The sequence below is a fragment of the Oncorhynchus masou genome, chromosome 23 (assembly GCF_036934945.1).
Source record: "Oncorhynchus masou masou isolate Uvic2021 chromosome 23, UVic_Omas_1.1, whole genome shotgun sequence".
Classification (NCBI taxonomy): domain Eukaryota; kingdom Metazoa; phylum Chordata; class Actinopteri; order Salmoniformes; family Salmonidae; genus Oncorhynchus; species Oncorhynchus masou.
The window spans coordinates 873,819-889,766 of NC_088234.1; the positions used below are offsets into that span (position 1 = coordinate 873,819).

The 15,948-nt window shown below is 40.2% G+C and overlaps 1 protein-coding gene across 1 annotated transcript in view; it reads right to left on the reverse strand.

Moving 5' to 3' along the window:
* LOC135509864 (Fc receptor-like protein 2) overlaps nt 1-15,948 on the reverse strand; it is an 83,107-nt gene that overhangs the window by 5,199 nt on the left and 61,960 nt on the right. The window contains exons 3-5 of the mRNA XM_064930700.1: nt 2,761-3,021; nt 2,181-2,423; nt 863-1,003 (exon numbers count right to left, since the gene is read on the reverse strand). Of these exons, the coding sequence (XP_064786772.1) occupies nt 863-1,003; nt 2,181-2,423; nt 2,761-3,021 (645 nt within the window). The remainder of the gene's footprint in view (nt 1-862; nt 1,004-2,180; nt 2,424-2,760; nt 3,022-15,948) is intronic.

Consider the following 15,948-nt stretch of genomic DNA (forward strand, 5'->3'; position numbering starts at 1 on the left):
ATAATACCACTACTAATAATAGTTATAGCACTGTTCCTTCTCAGTCCAGTATGTACCTGGTTAAATAAAAGTGAAATAACATTTAAAAAAGTTCCCTGGTGACAATTTAGCTTTTGCAACGAGACCATTAAATATATTTTAGACAATGGTAGAAGAGGGTGTAGTTCTGCTAACCTTATCACTGGGACTTTGAAGCACTACAGCTGCATGCTGATCTTGGAATAAACTGACGATAGCAAAGATTCCATCTTTGACGACGCCACAAATGGAATAGGTACGAGCTCGCTTGATAGTCAATGTTTGCTTTAGTTTGCGCGCTAGCTCTGCAAATTCAGCTAGTGTGTGAACCCTGCCAACATAAAAAAAAACTTATGGCGCAATAGACTGGATTAACCTCACGTCAGTTACGTGCATTGAGTGCCTTTCGGACAGTAGATACAACCCTCCATTACCTTTCCAGCTAAAGAACTGGCTGTGGATCAAACCATTGTGAGGAAGAGGGCGGGGGGGGGGGTCGCAATCTATTGAAACTTAAAGTGTCTATAATCAGCACAAGTGCTTTCATTGGGTATTATTCATAGTATTGAAATTACATAGTTATGTTTACAGTGATATATTGGGGGGGCCAAATCATATTTTTCCCAGGATGGGGGGGGGGGTCGTGTCCCCCCCGCACCCTCTGGGATTTCCGCCCATGCTTACAACGTCATGCTAATCACATTAGCGCACGTTAGCTCAACCGTCCCGGTGGAGGGACACAGATCCCGTAGAGGTTTTAAAACATGGTCCTTGTGATATAATTCTGATTTACAACAGGTATTCTGTTGGAATGAGATGATCCTGTATAAACTCAGGTTCTCACCTTGAGTCCTGCTCCTGCAGCCTTTCACCAGCAGTATGATGGTCACCAGCAGGTAGGGAGACCCCACCAGTAGACTACACAGCAGCCTGGGTAGAGACATGGACAACACTGGGACTGCTGGAGATGGAATGGGAGTTGGAACTGCACATGGAGAAAGAATGAGACCTGTATTATGAGCACATTTATGGGTAAGGGAGACCCCACCACTAGATAGGGAGACCCCACCAGTAGATAGGGAGACCCCACCACTAGATAGGGAGACCCCACCAGGAGACTAGACAGCAGCCTGGGTAGAGACATGGACAGCACTGGAGATGGTGCTGGTAGAGACATGAAAATACACACAGACACACACATACATGTATATACAAACACACAAATATACACACAAGTACACAAACACACAGATTGATAATTGTGTTCATAAATGTAAAATGTGGAGACTGAACAGATGTGTCATGGGTCCTCAGATCCTCAAAAGGTTCTACAGCTGCACCATCGAGAGCACTGGTTGCATCACTGCCGTGTATGACAACTGCTCGTCCTCCGACCGCACAGCACTACAGAGAGTAGTGCATACGGCCCAGTACATTGCTGGGGCCAAGCTTCCTGCCATCCAGGACCTCTGTACCAGGCGGTGTCAGAGGATGGCCCTAAATATTGTCAGACTCCAGCCACCCTAGTCATAGACTGTTCTCTCTGCTACTGCACGGCAAGCGGTACGGAGCGCCAATTCTAGGTCCAAGAGGCTTCTAAACAGCTTCTACCCCCCAAGCCGCAAGATTCCTGAACATCCAATCAAATGGCGACCCAGACTATTTGCACCCCCCCCCCCACACACACCATACTGTCTGTGTCATCTATGCATAGTCTCTTTAATAACTCTACCTACATGTACATATTTCCTCAACTAACCGGTGCCCCTTGACTCTGTACCGGCACCCCCCCTGTATATATTGTTATTTTTTACTTCTTCTCCTAAATTACTTGTTACTTTTATCTCTTTTTCTTATCCGTATTTTGTTGAAACTTCACTGTTGGATAGGGACTCGTAAGCATTTCAAGTTCTACACCTGTTGTATTCAGCGCAAAAATCAGTAACCATCTAAGTAATAAGGAGGAGGAGGTGTGGTATATGGCCAATATACCACGGCTAAGGGCTTTTCTTATGGTTCGTCAAATTCTCAGGGGGTGTGGTATATGGGCAATATACCACGGCTAAGGGCTTTTCTTGTGGTTTGTCAAATTCTCAGGGGGTGTGGTATATGGCCAATATACCACGGATAAGGGCTGTTCATATGGTTTGTCATATTCTCACCTGTCACAGTCATCCAGCTCTCTGGTGATTCTCCTTTAGAGTTGGAACACTTGTAGAGTCCTTCATCTGACTTGGATACTGCAGGGATGGTTATCTCTCCTGAAGACTCAGTCCTGATGAGGGATCCATCTTTGTAGAAACCAGCTGTGAGGTCAGAGGGAGTTCCCTGATGTCTGCAGCGCAGAGTCACAGAATCTCCCTCAGTCACAGGAAGGGCAGGGCTCTCCAGGATCACAGCTCCAGCTGTATATAATATATAAACATCATATAGAAACAGGGCTCTCCAGGATCACAGCTCCAACTGTATATAATATATAAACATCATATATAAACAGGGCTCTCCAGGATCACAGCTCCAGCTGTATATAATATATAAACATCATATAGAAACAGGGTTCTCCAGGATCACAGCTCCAGCTGTATATAATATATAAACATCATATATAAACAGGGCTCTCCAGGATCACAGCTCCAGCTTTATATAATATATAAACATCATATATAAACATAACATCAGCTATCTGAATCCAGATGAACCACTAAACACTATAATGTTAGTAGGTGGTGTTTGTAGACATACCATATACTGTGATGTTGACAACATTGCTGTGTTCTCCAGACCCAGACTCACACCAGTACACTCCACTGTGTGATGGTATTAGTGACACGATGCATGAAGACCCTTCTGGTTTCCCCCATTTGCTTCCACAATCTGAACTCCCCCCAGAGACTGTGTATCTCTTCAGTCTCCATCCAGCAGAGTTCCCCTGAACCTCACAGCTCAGAGAGACAGACTCAAATTCAAAGAACTGAGATCTGTCAGGACTGACACTCAGAGAGACTGGAAGAAAGATATTAGAAAGAGAGATAGAGAGAATGTCACGAAGTTAATAAGCTCCTGAATCTTTCAGCTTTAATTAAAAAAAATTGATATAGAGTTAGATAAACGTTTTGTTTTTACAAGGACATACAAGATACTACCCTCCGCAAAATAACATTCTGTGAGGACCGACGACAGACAGGAGAAGCAGGTATGGGGAATCAGACATTTATTAGGGAACAGACAAGGAAACAAGACAGGAACAGAGTCAGAACACAGGTAACACGGACATGAGACAATTAATCCCGAAGCAGGTAACAGAGCTTGGGAACAGACAGATATAGGGAAGGTAATTACTCAAGTAATTGAGTCCACGTGAGTCCAATGATCGCTGTGTGACGGGGGGAAGGTAGGTGTGTGGACTGATGGATGCTTGAGTGCTTAATACCCCTGGCTCCCTCGAGCGCCAGGGGGAAGAAGAGCAGGAGACAGTACCCCCCCCAAGGGGCACCAGAAACCCCAGTATTATGCACTCACCCAAGGAGTCTTCCTCCCAAGGAGTCTACCTCCCAAGGAGTCTACCTCCCAAGGAGTCTACCTCCCAAGGAGTCTACCTCCCAAGGAGTCTACCTCCCAATAAAGATAATAACGAACAATACAAACCACTAAACGTAACGTGAAAAAAAACAAAACAGCCCTATTTTTTTATTTTTAGAAAAAGTAATTTATTTATTACATTACTTCCCCCTCAAATCTCCTTCCACCCTCCTCACTATCCCTTCCACCCCCCAATCTCTCCCTGTCTTCACCATGTTCTGCCTGGCTTCCCACAGCCCCCATTTAAAGAGACTCATGAGAAGCCAGAGCAGAAACCTGTCCCTATCCGTCCCTCTCCCTACACCTCTCTCTAACCTGGCCCACGTCAATACAAAATCCCCTCTTACCAAACCTAACAACACCCGTGCCCTAGCCCATACTACTCCGGCAAAGGCACAGTCCCAAAAGACATGGCGCACAGTCTCCTCCCTGCCACAAGAGGATCTTGGACAGGTGGGGGATTGCGCCAAACTATGCCGGTACATGATGGAACGTACCGGCAAGCACTTGTAGAGGCTCAACCAATTCAGGTCCTTGAGCCTGTTGTCCAGGCCCCGCGCCTGCACTCCCTCCTAGACCACTGCCGAGATGCCCACTACAGGCGCCAAACTCCCTGCCTGTCTGACCTCCTCGTACAGGTGCCTGTGATCTAAACCTACTCGGGCAACTTCAACCTCAGGGTGCGCACGCAGCCACTTGGCCGCATGGCCAAAGTGCCACGGCAGCTGTTCCGCCCGAGGACCCGTGTTAGACCACACCATTACGCTTCACGCCTGATACGAGAAGAACACCCGCAGGAGGTAACTGGACGGGTGTATCAATGGATGAGCAAGCTCTGTTAACAAGAAAGAAACAAAAATTGCGTCCAGTTTGAGAGGGAGATGTGGTACCCCCCTACCTCCCTCCCCGATGGGACAGAGCATGCCTGATCTAGCGCTGCTACCATTAAAGGCAGGCCTCTATCTTCAACCCAAGCGATGGAGTCCCTGATTAGCTGTAGGTTCCATCTAATAGAGCGGCCCTCTACACTGCATGTCTGATCCTCATGGACGACGTAGGGAAGGGCTGTACGCAACCGGTCTGCTAAAACCTTTGCAAGTAGCTTGTAATCTACGCACAGCATGGTCAACGGCCGCCAGTTGCCAAGGTCTGTTACTTCCCCCTTCTTATATAAAAGTGACAGCACACCAACAGCCATTGATCCCCCCGGGACCCCCGTCTCAAGGATGGCCTTCAAGACTTCGAGGACCACTGGTCCAAATATACCCCAAAACTTGAGATAAAACTCAGCCGGCAGCCCATCCATCCCAGGCACCTTCCCTTTTCCCATCCTCCTAAGAGCGCTCTCAACCTCTTCGAGTGAGATCTGGGCCTCCATCACTTCTCTAATGTCCTCCGGCAACCGCCTGGACAAGTGTTCTAAAAACACATTTCCCTGCTCTACATCTATTTTACTTTCCTTAAATAAACCTTGGAAATGATCAGTTGTCACCCTTTCTAACTATACTACCATTTTCTTCCCTAACGCCATGCATTACCTTCCCATTCTGTCTGGCCATCACCGACTTAAAGAACATAGCAGAACAAGTCTCATTGTGTTCTAGAAAGCCACTATGCGCACGCTCCAGGAAAGCTCGAGCCTTCCGCTCCTGCAACTCCCTGAGCTGCGCCTTTAGGGTTGCGGATCTCTCCCAGTCAAACAACCCGCCGAGGTTGCCTGCCTCGTACTCGAGTTCAATTAACCTTTGGATACGATCCACCTCCCTCCTCTCCTCCCTTTTTTTCCTCTTGCAATACCCTATTATAAAAGCCCTAATCCTCACCTGAACTAATTCCCACCACTCTAACACCCCCTCACACATGGACCGGAGGCCTTCAAGCCTCCAAAAGAAACACAAAAAAACGTCAACAAAAGCCTGTTCCTCCAGCACATCCCGATCTAACTTCCAGTACCCCCTACTAAAGAGGCAGACTGGCGACCCCACCAGACTGGCGACCCCGTCGTGATCCGAAAAGAAAACAGGCAACAGCCGCCCAGGCAACTTACCCAAAGACCTGGGTACAAAAATATAGTCGAGCCTCCGCGTAACCCCCTGGAGTTGCGCCATGTAGGACCGGCCATTTTCGGAGTAGTGTGCAGGCCACCATCAACCAGACCATGGCGCCTGCACTGCTATCCCCCTATTCCTAAATCTGTATTAAACTCCCCCCCTATCACTAATTTCCTATTTGTGACACACAGGGGCACCAGACAGTCCACCATCTCCCTCCTTTCTGCCACCACCTGTGGCCCATACACCACCACTAATCTAAATTTACAATCCCTTATCGTGACATCCACCCCCATAACCCTCCCCTGCATCACCACAAAAGAACCCTCCACTTTTACCTCCCTGTGCCCACACAAAATCCCTACCACCGATGAGTGCACCCCCCCAATACCCCAAACCGACTCCCCCTTGTCCCACTCCCTCTTAAACCTACTAACATCCCCTCCATCCCTCAGGTGAACCTCCTGTAAAAAACAAAAATCAAGCCTCACACCCTCCAAATAACTAAAAACCGCCCTCCTCTTAACAAAATCCCCTAAAACCCTTACATTTAAACTAACAAAAGTAAAATTAGACCCCATGAAAGAATAAATTAAAAACATGTAATACACTCAAATACTAAACCCAGACAGAAAAAAAATCTAACAGTGATAACACCATGTCACGTCTTGGTCTTAGTATTTTGTGTTTTAGTTAATTAGTTGGTCAGGCCAGGGTGTGACATGGGTTTATGTTATTGTGTTGTCGTATTGGTTTTTTTGTAGGCATTGGGATTGTGGTTGATTAGGGGTGTGTTTAGTTTAGGTTTGGCTGCCTGAGGCGGTTCTCAATCAGAGTCAGGTGATTCTTGTTGTCTCTGATAGGGAACCGTATGTAGGTAGCCTGGGTTTCACTGTGTATTTTGTGGTTCCTGTCTCTGTGTAGTTTCACCAGATAGGCTGTAATTAGGTTTCACGTTCCGTTTTGTTGTTTTGTATTTATTAGTTATTTCATGTATAGTTCCGTTTTTTCTTCATTAAAAAACATGAGTAACCAACACGCTGCATTTCGGTCCGACTCTCATTCAACAAACGAAGAACGCCGTTACACACCATCCATACTCCCGATGTCCCCCCTCTTCCTCCATCTCACCAACCCAGGATGCAGGAATAGTGTTTGGCTCGGTCTACTCCCAAACACCTCCCCCTCCCCAGCGCTGCAGCTGGATTGGAAAAAAATAGGGGAGGCTGAGTCCCCGAACAAAAACTCCCCACCTCCTCCTGTACCCAGTCCTGGGTCTTGTTATGTGTGTCCCCACCCAACAGAAGTTGAGAGCCTGGGGAAACCAGCAGCAACCCAGAGGTTTCTCCCACCCCCATCGCTGTCTTTACCATCCCCTACCTCTCATTGTCCGCCAATCGCACCCTCCTCTTCATTCTCTTCTTTGGTGATGGCGGCAGTGGAGAGATACCACCCTCCCCCCGCCCCGCCAGCTCCTCCACCATACCCCTCATCTCTTCCACCAGGGCATTTTCCCCCCACTCCACTTGCTCTTCCACTGACTCCTTCTCCACCACCCCTCCCTCGCTTTCTTCTCTCTCATGCTCCTCCACTCGCTTGCCTTCTTCCGCCGCTTTTCCTGGTTCTCCTACTCCCGTGCATTCCGTTTCCTTCTCTCTTCCATCCGACGCTTATTGCTCCTCCTCCTCCTTTCCTTGCGGCCTTCCCCTCTGGACCTGTACTCTGGTCATGAGGCGTGCTCGTTTCCCCTCCTCTTCTTCCCCCATCACCCGCTCCTGCCCCCCCCAGCTGCAGACGCATATGACCTCTGACGAGCTGGGCACCCCCGCCACAGGTGTGCTGACGAGCCACAATCCTTCACCTCATGCTCCCCAGATCCACAAAATCTGCATTTTCTTGTGCTGCACGAGGCGAAGATGTGGCCATAGGCGATACAGTGCCTGCAAAATGGGGTCTGACGTGCATAAAACAAAGTCCCCCTGTCAGCCCCCAGGGAGAACATAGCAGGAGGATGGAGGTAGCCACCATGTCCCTTTGGGTCAGAGGCCTGGAATCCTCTCCTCCCATTCCAAAACCCAAGGGAGTCTTTGAGGTGCCTTGCTGAGGAGATGTTATCCATGTATCTCCCCAGAAAGGCCCTCACCTCTTCGTCCTTAACATATGGGTTGTAAATGTTGACAGTTACAACCCTAAAGTTGTTCCTCGCCAGGCTTGTTATTTCATAGTTGCTCATCGGCCTCTCACCTCCCACTGCTCTTGCCCTTCTCAGGATATCATCGTGTTTCTCCTCTGTATTTAGTGCCACGTCATATGCTCCCGCCAACGAGTTGCCTTGGAAGCAAAACACGTCCTTCACCATCAGCTTTAGAATCCCCATCATGATTGGCCTTCCAAAAGTTTCCCGTCCTAAAGGCTCCAACTCCTTTTCCTTCCAAGCAAACCGAATCGTGTTGGCCAACCCAATCCCAGGGACCGACCGTGTTGATGGATTTTGCACCATCTCCGCAAGGAGAATGGCGCACCCGGCTCACGTTCTCTTCCAAAATAAAGAAAACACAAAATACTAAGACCCGGGTGTGACACCACTGTTGTTTAACAAATGTAGAACCTTGAAAAAGTTGGTGATTTTTAACAGAATTTTGAAAAAAGTCGCACGATCTCTAAGATGCTGTCTTATCGGATAGGCAATAATTATTTCAATCTACTTTTATTACTGGACACTGTTCCACATAATAGAAACAGATTAGAATTTTATAATATTTTAACTTCCTGCTCAAATTCCCTGGTGTTACCTTCACTATAAAACCAAGCAACAATAATCAGAAACTGTCAAAGAATGTTTCTCGTACCGCTACTGTCACGGCTTTCGTTGTGGGAAGGAGGAGCGGACCAAAATGCAGCGTGGTTGTTATTCATTTTATTATAATAAAGAAACTATACACGATTAAACTAACAAAATAACAAACCTACGAAAACCGAAAACAGCTCTATCTGGTGTAAAACACAGAGACAGGAACAATCACCCACAAACACACAGTGAAACCCAGGCTACCAAAATATGGTTCCCAATCAGAGACAATGACTAACACCTGAGAACCATATCAGGCCAGACAGAAATAGACAAACAAGACATCCAACATAGAATGCCCACTCAGATCACACTCTGACCAACCAAAACATAGAAACATACAAATAAACTATGGTCAGGGTGTGACAGCTACTTCAAATGTCCCACTGCCTTCCTGCTTTCAACCACAGCTTATTTTTTGTACAATCTCAAGGCACTCTACTCAGCATTTAAATTTAACTAACTGTATTGAAACCTCAGCTTTTCAAATTACTAAAATATTGCATCATTAGAGTGCTATAAAAAGACACTAAAAATATATTAATAATATATTACCATATACCATTTACCATATAGGATATATATCATGCCCGCCCGCCCGTCCAACATCACTACAGTTCTGACTTAGAATATGTGGACCACTACAAATACCTAGGTGTCTGGTTCGACTGTAAACTCTCCTTCCAGACCTATATCAAACATCTCCAATCCAAAGTTAAATCTATTTCCTATCCTATTTCGCAATAAAGCATCCTTCACTCATGTTGCCAAACATACCCTCGTAAAACTGACCAGCCTGCCGATCCTCGACCTCGGCGATGTCATTTACAGAATAGCCTCCAATACCGTAGTCTATCACAGTGCCTTCTGTTTTGTCACCAAAGACCCATATACTGCCCACCACTGCGAACTGATAGCTCTCGTTGGCTGGCCCTCGCTTCATGCTCATGGCCAAGCCCACTGGCTCCAGGTCATCTACAAGACCCTGCTAGGTAAAGTCCCCCTTATCTCAACTCGCTGGTCACCATAGCAGCACCCATCTGTAGCACGCGCTCCAGCAGGTATATCTCTCTGGTCACCCCCAATTCTTCCTTTGGCCGCCTCTCCTTCCAGTTCTCTGCTGCCAATGACTGGAACGAACTACAAAAATCTCTGAAACTGGAAACACTTATCTCCCTCACTAGCTTTAAGCACCGCTGTCAGAGCAGCTCACAGATAACTGAACCTGCACATAGCCCATCAATAATTAGGCCAAACAACTACCTCTCCACCTACTGTATTTATTTAGCTCCTTTTCACCCAATTATTTATATCTCTACTTTGCACATTCTTCTACTGCAAATCTACCATTCCAGTGTTTTACTTGGTATATTGTATTTACTTCACAACCATGGCCTTTTTTTTGCCTTTTCCTCCCTTCATTTGCTCATATTGAATATAGACCTATTTTTCTACTGTATGTTTGTTGTACTCCATGTGTAACTCTGTGTTGTTGTATGGGTCAAACTGTTTTGCTTTATCTTGGGCAGGTCGCAATTGTAAATGAGAACTTGTTCTCTACTTGCCTACCTGGTTAAATAAAGGTGAAAGAAAAATAAAATAGAATGAATACAATAAAATAACGGATGAAAACAGTAATATAACTGATGAAAACAGTAATATAACTGATGAATACAGTAATATAACGGATGATGCCACTGGGTGAAAATAGAGCAGAAGTGATGAATACAGTAATATAACTGATGAATACAGTAACATAACTGATGAATACAGTAATATAACTGATGATGCCACTGGGTTAAAATAGAGCAGAAGTGATGAATACAGGAATATAACTAATGAATACAGTAATATAACTGATGAACACAGTAATATAATTGATGGATACAGTATTACAACTGATGCGTACAGTAAAATAACTGTTGAATACTGTAATATAACTGATGAAAACAGTAATATAACTGATGGATACAGTAATATAACGGATGATACCACTGGGTGAAAATAGAACAGTAGTGATGAATACAGTAATATAACTGATACCACTGCGTGAATATAGAGCAGTAGTGATGAATAAAGTAAAATAACTGATGAAAACAGTAATATAACTGATGAATACAGTAATAGAACTGATATGCCACTGGGTTAAAATAGAACAGTTGTGATGAATACAGTAATATAACTGATGAACACAGTAATATAACCGATGAAAACAGTAATATAACTGATGAATACAGTAATATAACTGATTAATACAGTAATATAACTGATGAATACAGTAATATAACGTATGAATACAGAAGTATAACCGATGAAAACAGTAATATAACTGATGAAAACAGTAATATAACTGATGAATACAGTAATATAACTGATGAATACAGTAATATAACTGATGAATACAGTAATATAACGGATGAATACAGTAATATAACTGATGAAAACAGTAATATAACTGATGAATAAAGTAATATAACTGATGAAAACAGTAATATAACTGATGAAAACAGTAATATAACGTATGAATACAATAATATAACTGATGAAAACAGTAATATAACTGATGAATACAGTAATATAACTGATGAAAACAGTAATATAACTGATGAATACAGTAATATAACTGATGAAAACAGTAATATAACTGATGAATACAGTAATATAACTGATGAATACAGTAATATAACTGATACCACTGGGTGAATATAGAGCAGTAGTGATGAATAAAGTAATATAACTGATGAAAACAGTAATATAACTGATGATGCCACTGGGTAAAAATAGAACAGTAGTGATGAATACAGTAATATAACTGATGAAAACAGTAATATAACTGATGAATACAGTAATAGAACTGATGAATATAGTAATATAACTGACAATGGCACTTGGTGCAAATAGAACAGTAGTGATGAATACAGTTATATAACTGATGAATACAGTAACATAACTGATGAATACAGTAACATAACTGATGAATACAGTAACATAACTGATGAATACAGTAATATAACTGATGATGCCACTGGGTTAAAATAGAGCAGAAGTGATGAATACAGTAATATAACTATTGAATACAGTAATATACCTGATGAATACAGTAATATAACTGATGATGCCACTGGGTTAAAATAGAGCAGAAGTGATGAATACAGTAATATAACTGATGAATACAGTAATATAACTGATGAATACAGTAATATAACTGATGATACCACTGGGTTAAAATAGAGCAGAAGTGATGAATACAGTAATATAACTGATGAATACAGTAATATAACTATTGCTTACAGTAATATAACTGATGAATACAGTAATATAACTGATGATGCCACTGGGTTAAAATAGAGCAGAAGTGATGCATACAGCAATATAACTGATGAATACAGTAATAGAACTGATGAATATAGTAATATAACTGACAATGGCACTTGGTGCAAATAGAACAGTAGTGATGAATACAGTTATATAACTGATGAATACAGTAACATAACTGATGAATACAGTAACATAACTGATGTATACAGTAACATAACTGATGAATACAGTAATATAACTGATGATGCCACTGGGTTAAAATAGAGCAGAAGTGATGAATACAGTAATATAACTATTGAATACAGTAATATACCTGATGAATACAGTAATATAACTGATGATGCCACTGGGTTAAAATAGAGCAGAAGTGATGAATACAGTAATATAACTGATGAATACAGTAATATAACTGATGAATACAGTAATATAACTGATGATGCCACTGGGTTAAAATAGAGCAGAAGTGATGAATACAGTAATATAACTGATGAATACAGTAATTTAACTATTGCTTACAGTAATATAACTGATGAATACAGTAATATAACTGATGATGCAACTGGGTTAAAATAGAGCAGAAGTGATGAATACAGTAATATAACTGATGAATACAGTAATATAACTGATGATGCCACTGGGTTAAAATAGAGCAGAAGTGATGCATACAGTAATATAACTGATGAATACAGTAATATAATTGATGGATACAGTATTACAACTGATGCATACAGTAATATAACTGATGAATACTGTAATATAACTGATGAAAACAGTAATATAACTGATGGATACAGTACTATAACTGATGATACCACTGTGTGAAAATAGAACAGTAGTGATGAATACAGTAATATAACTGATACCACTGGGTGAATATAGAGCAGTATTGATGAATAAAGTAATATAACTGATGAATACAGTAATATAACTGATGAATACAGTAATATAACTGACAATGGCACTGGGTGCAAATAGAACTGTAGTGATGAATAACGTTATATAACTGATGAATACAGTAACATAACTGATGAATACAATAATATAACTGATGAATACAGTAATGTAACTGATGAATACAGTAATATAACTGATGATGCCACTGGGTTAATTTAGAGCAGAAGTAATGAATACAGTAATATAACTGATGCATAAAGTAATATAACTGATGAATACAGTAATATAACTGATGAATACAGTAATATAACTGATGATGCCACTGGGTTAAAATAGAGCAGAAGTGATGAATACAGTAATATAACTGATGGATACAGTACTATAACTGATGATACCACTGTGTGAAAATAGAACAGTAGTGATGAATACAGTAATATAACTGATGCATAAAGTAATATAACTGATGAATACAGTAATGTAACTGATGAATACAGTAATATAACTGATGATGCCACTGGGTTAAAATAGAGCAGTAGTGATGAATACAGTAATATAACTGATGAAAACAGTAATATAACTGATGAATACAGTAATAGAACTGATGAATACAGTAATATAACTGACAATGGCACTGGGTGCAAATAGAACTGTAGTGATGAATAACGTTATATAACTGATGAATACAGTAACATAACTGATGAATACAGTAATATAACTGATGAATACAGTAATGTAACTGATGAATACAGTAATATAACTGATGATGCCACTGGGTTAATTTAGAGCAGAAGTGATGAATACAGTAATATAACTATTGAATACAGTAATATAACTGATGATGCCACTGGGTTAAAATAGAGCAGAAGTGATGAATACAGTAATATAACTGATGAACACAGTAATATAACCGATGAAAACAGTAATATAACTGATGAATACAGTAATATAACTGATTAATACAGTAATATAACTGATGAATACAGTAATATAACGTATGAATACAGAAGTATAACCGATGTAAACAGTAATATAACTGATGAAAACAGTAATATAACTGATGAATACAGTAATATAACTGATGAATACAGTAATATAACTGATGAATACAGTAATATAACGGATGAATACAGTAATATAACTGATGAAAACAGTAATATAACTGATGAATAAAGTAATATAACTGATGAAAACAGTAATATAACTGATGAAAACAGTAATATAACTGATGAAAACAGTAATATAACTGATGAATACAGTAATATAACTGATGAATACAGTAATATAACTGATACCACTGGGTGAATATAGAGCAGTAGTGATGAATAAAGTAATATAACTGATGAAAACAGTAATATAACTGATGATGCCACTGGGTAAAAATAGAACAGTAGTGATGAATACAGTAATATAACTGATGAAAACAGTAATATAACTGATGAATACAGTAATAGAACTGATGAATATAGTAATATAACTGACAATGGCACTTGGTGCAAATAGAACAGTAGTGATGAATACAGTTATATAACTGATGAATACAGTAATATAACTGATGAATAAAGTAATATAACTGATGAATACAGTAATATAACTGATGAATACAGTAATATAACTGATGATGCCACTGGGTGAAAATAGAGCAGAAGTGATGAATACAGTAATATAACTATTGAATACAGTAATATACCTGATGAATACAGTAATATAACTGATGAACTGGGTTAAAATAGAGCATAAGTGATGAATACAGTAATATAACTGATGAATACAGTAATATAACTGATGAATACAGTAATATAACTGATGATACCACTGGGTTAAAATAGAGCAGAAGTGATGAATACAGTAATATAACTGATGAATACAGTAATATAACTATTGAATACAGTAATATAACTGATGAATACAGTAATATAACTGATGATGCCACTGTTAAAATAGAAGAAGTGATGAATACAGTAATATAACTGATGAATACAGTAATATAACTGATGATGCCACTGGGTTAAAATAGAGCAGAAGTGATGAATACAGTAATATAACTGATGAATACAGTAATAGAACTGATGAATATAGTAATATAACTGACAATGGCACTTGGTGCAAATAGAACAGTAGTGATGAATACAGTTATATAACTGATGAATACAGTAACATAACTGATGAATACAGTAACATAACTGATGAATACAGTAACATAACTGATGTATACAGTAACATAACTGATGAATACAGTAATATAACTGATGATGCCACTGGGTTAAAATAGAGCAGAAGTGATGAATACAGTAATATAACTATTGAATACAGTAATATACCTGATGAATACAGTAATATAACTGATGATGCCACTGGGTTAAAATAGAGCAGAAGTGATGAATACAGTAATATAACTGATGAATACAGTAATATAACTGATGAATACAGTAATATAACTGATGATGCCACTGGGTTAAAATAGAGCAGAAGTGATGAATACAGTAATATAACTGATGAATACAGTAATATAACTATTGCTTACAGTAATATAACTGATGAATACAGTAATATAACTGATGATGCAACTGGGTTAAAATAGAGCAGAAGTGATGAATACAGTAATATAACTGATGAATACAGTAATATAACTATTGCTTACAGTAATATAACTGATGAATACAGTAATATAACTGATGATGCCACTGGGTTAAAATAGAGCAGAAGTGATGAATACAGTAATATAACTGATGAATACAGTAATATAACTGATGATGCCACTGGGTTAAAATAGAGCAGTAGTGATGAATACAGTAATATAATTGATGGATACAGTATTACAACTGATGCATACAGTAATATAACTGATGAATACTGTAATATAACTGATGAAAACAGTAATATAACTGATGGATACAGTACTATAACTGATGATACCACTGTGTGAAAATAGAACAGTAGTGATGAATACAGTAATATAACTGATACCACTGGGTGAATATAGAGCAGTATTGATGAATAAAGTAATATAACTGATGAATAAAGTAATATAACTGATGAATACAGTAATATAACTGATGAATACAGTAATATAACTGATGATGCCACTGGGTGAAAATAGAGCAGAAGTGATGAATACAGTAATATAACTGATGAATACAGTAATATAATTGATGGATACAGTATTACAACTGATGCATACAGTAATATAACTGATGAATACTGTAATATAACTGATGAAAACATTAATACAACTGATGGATA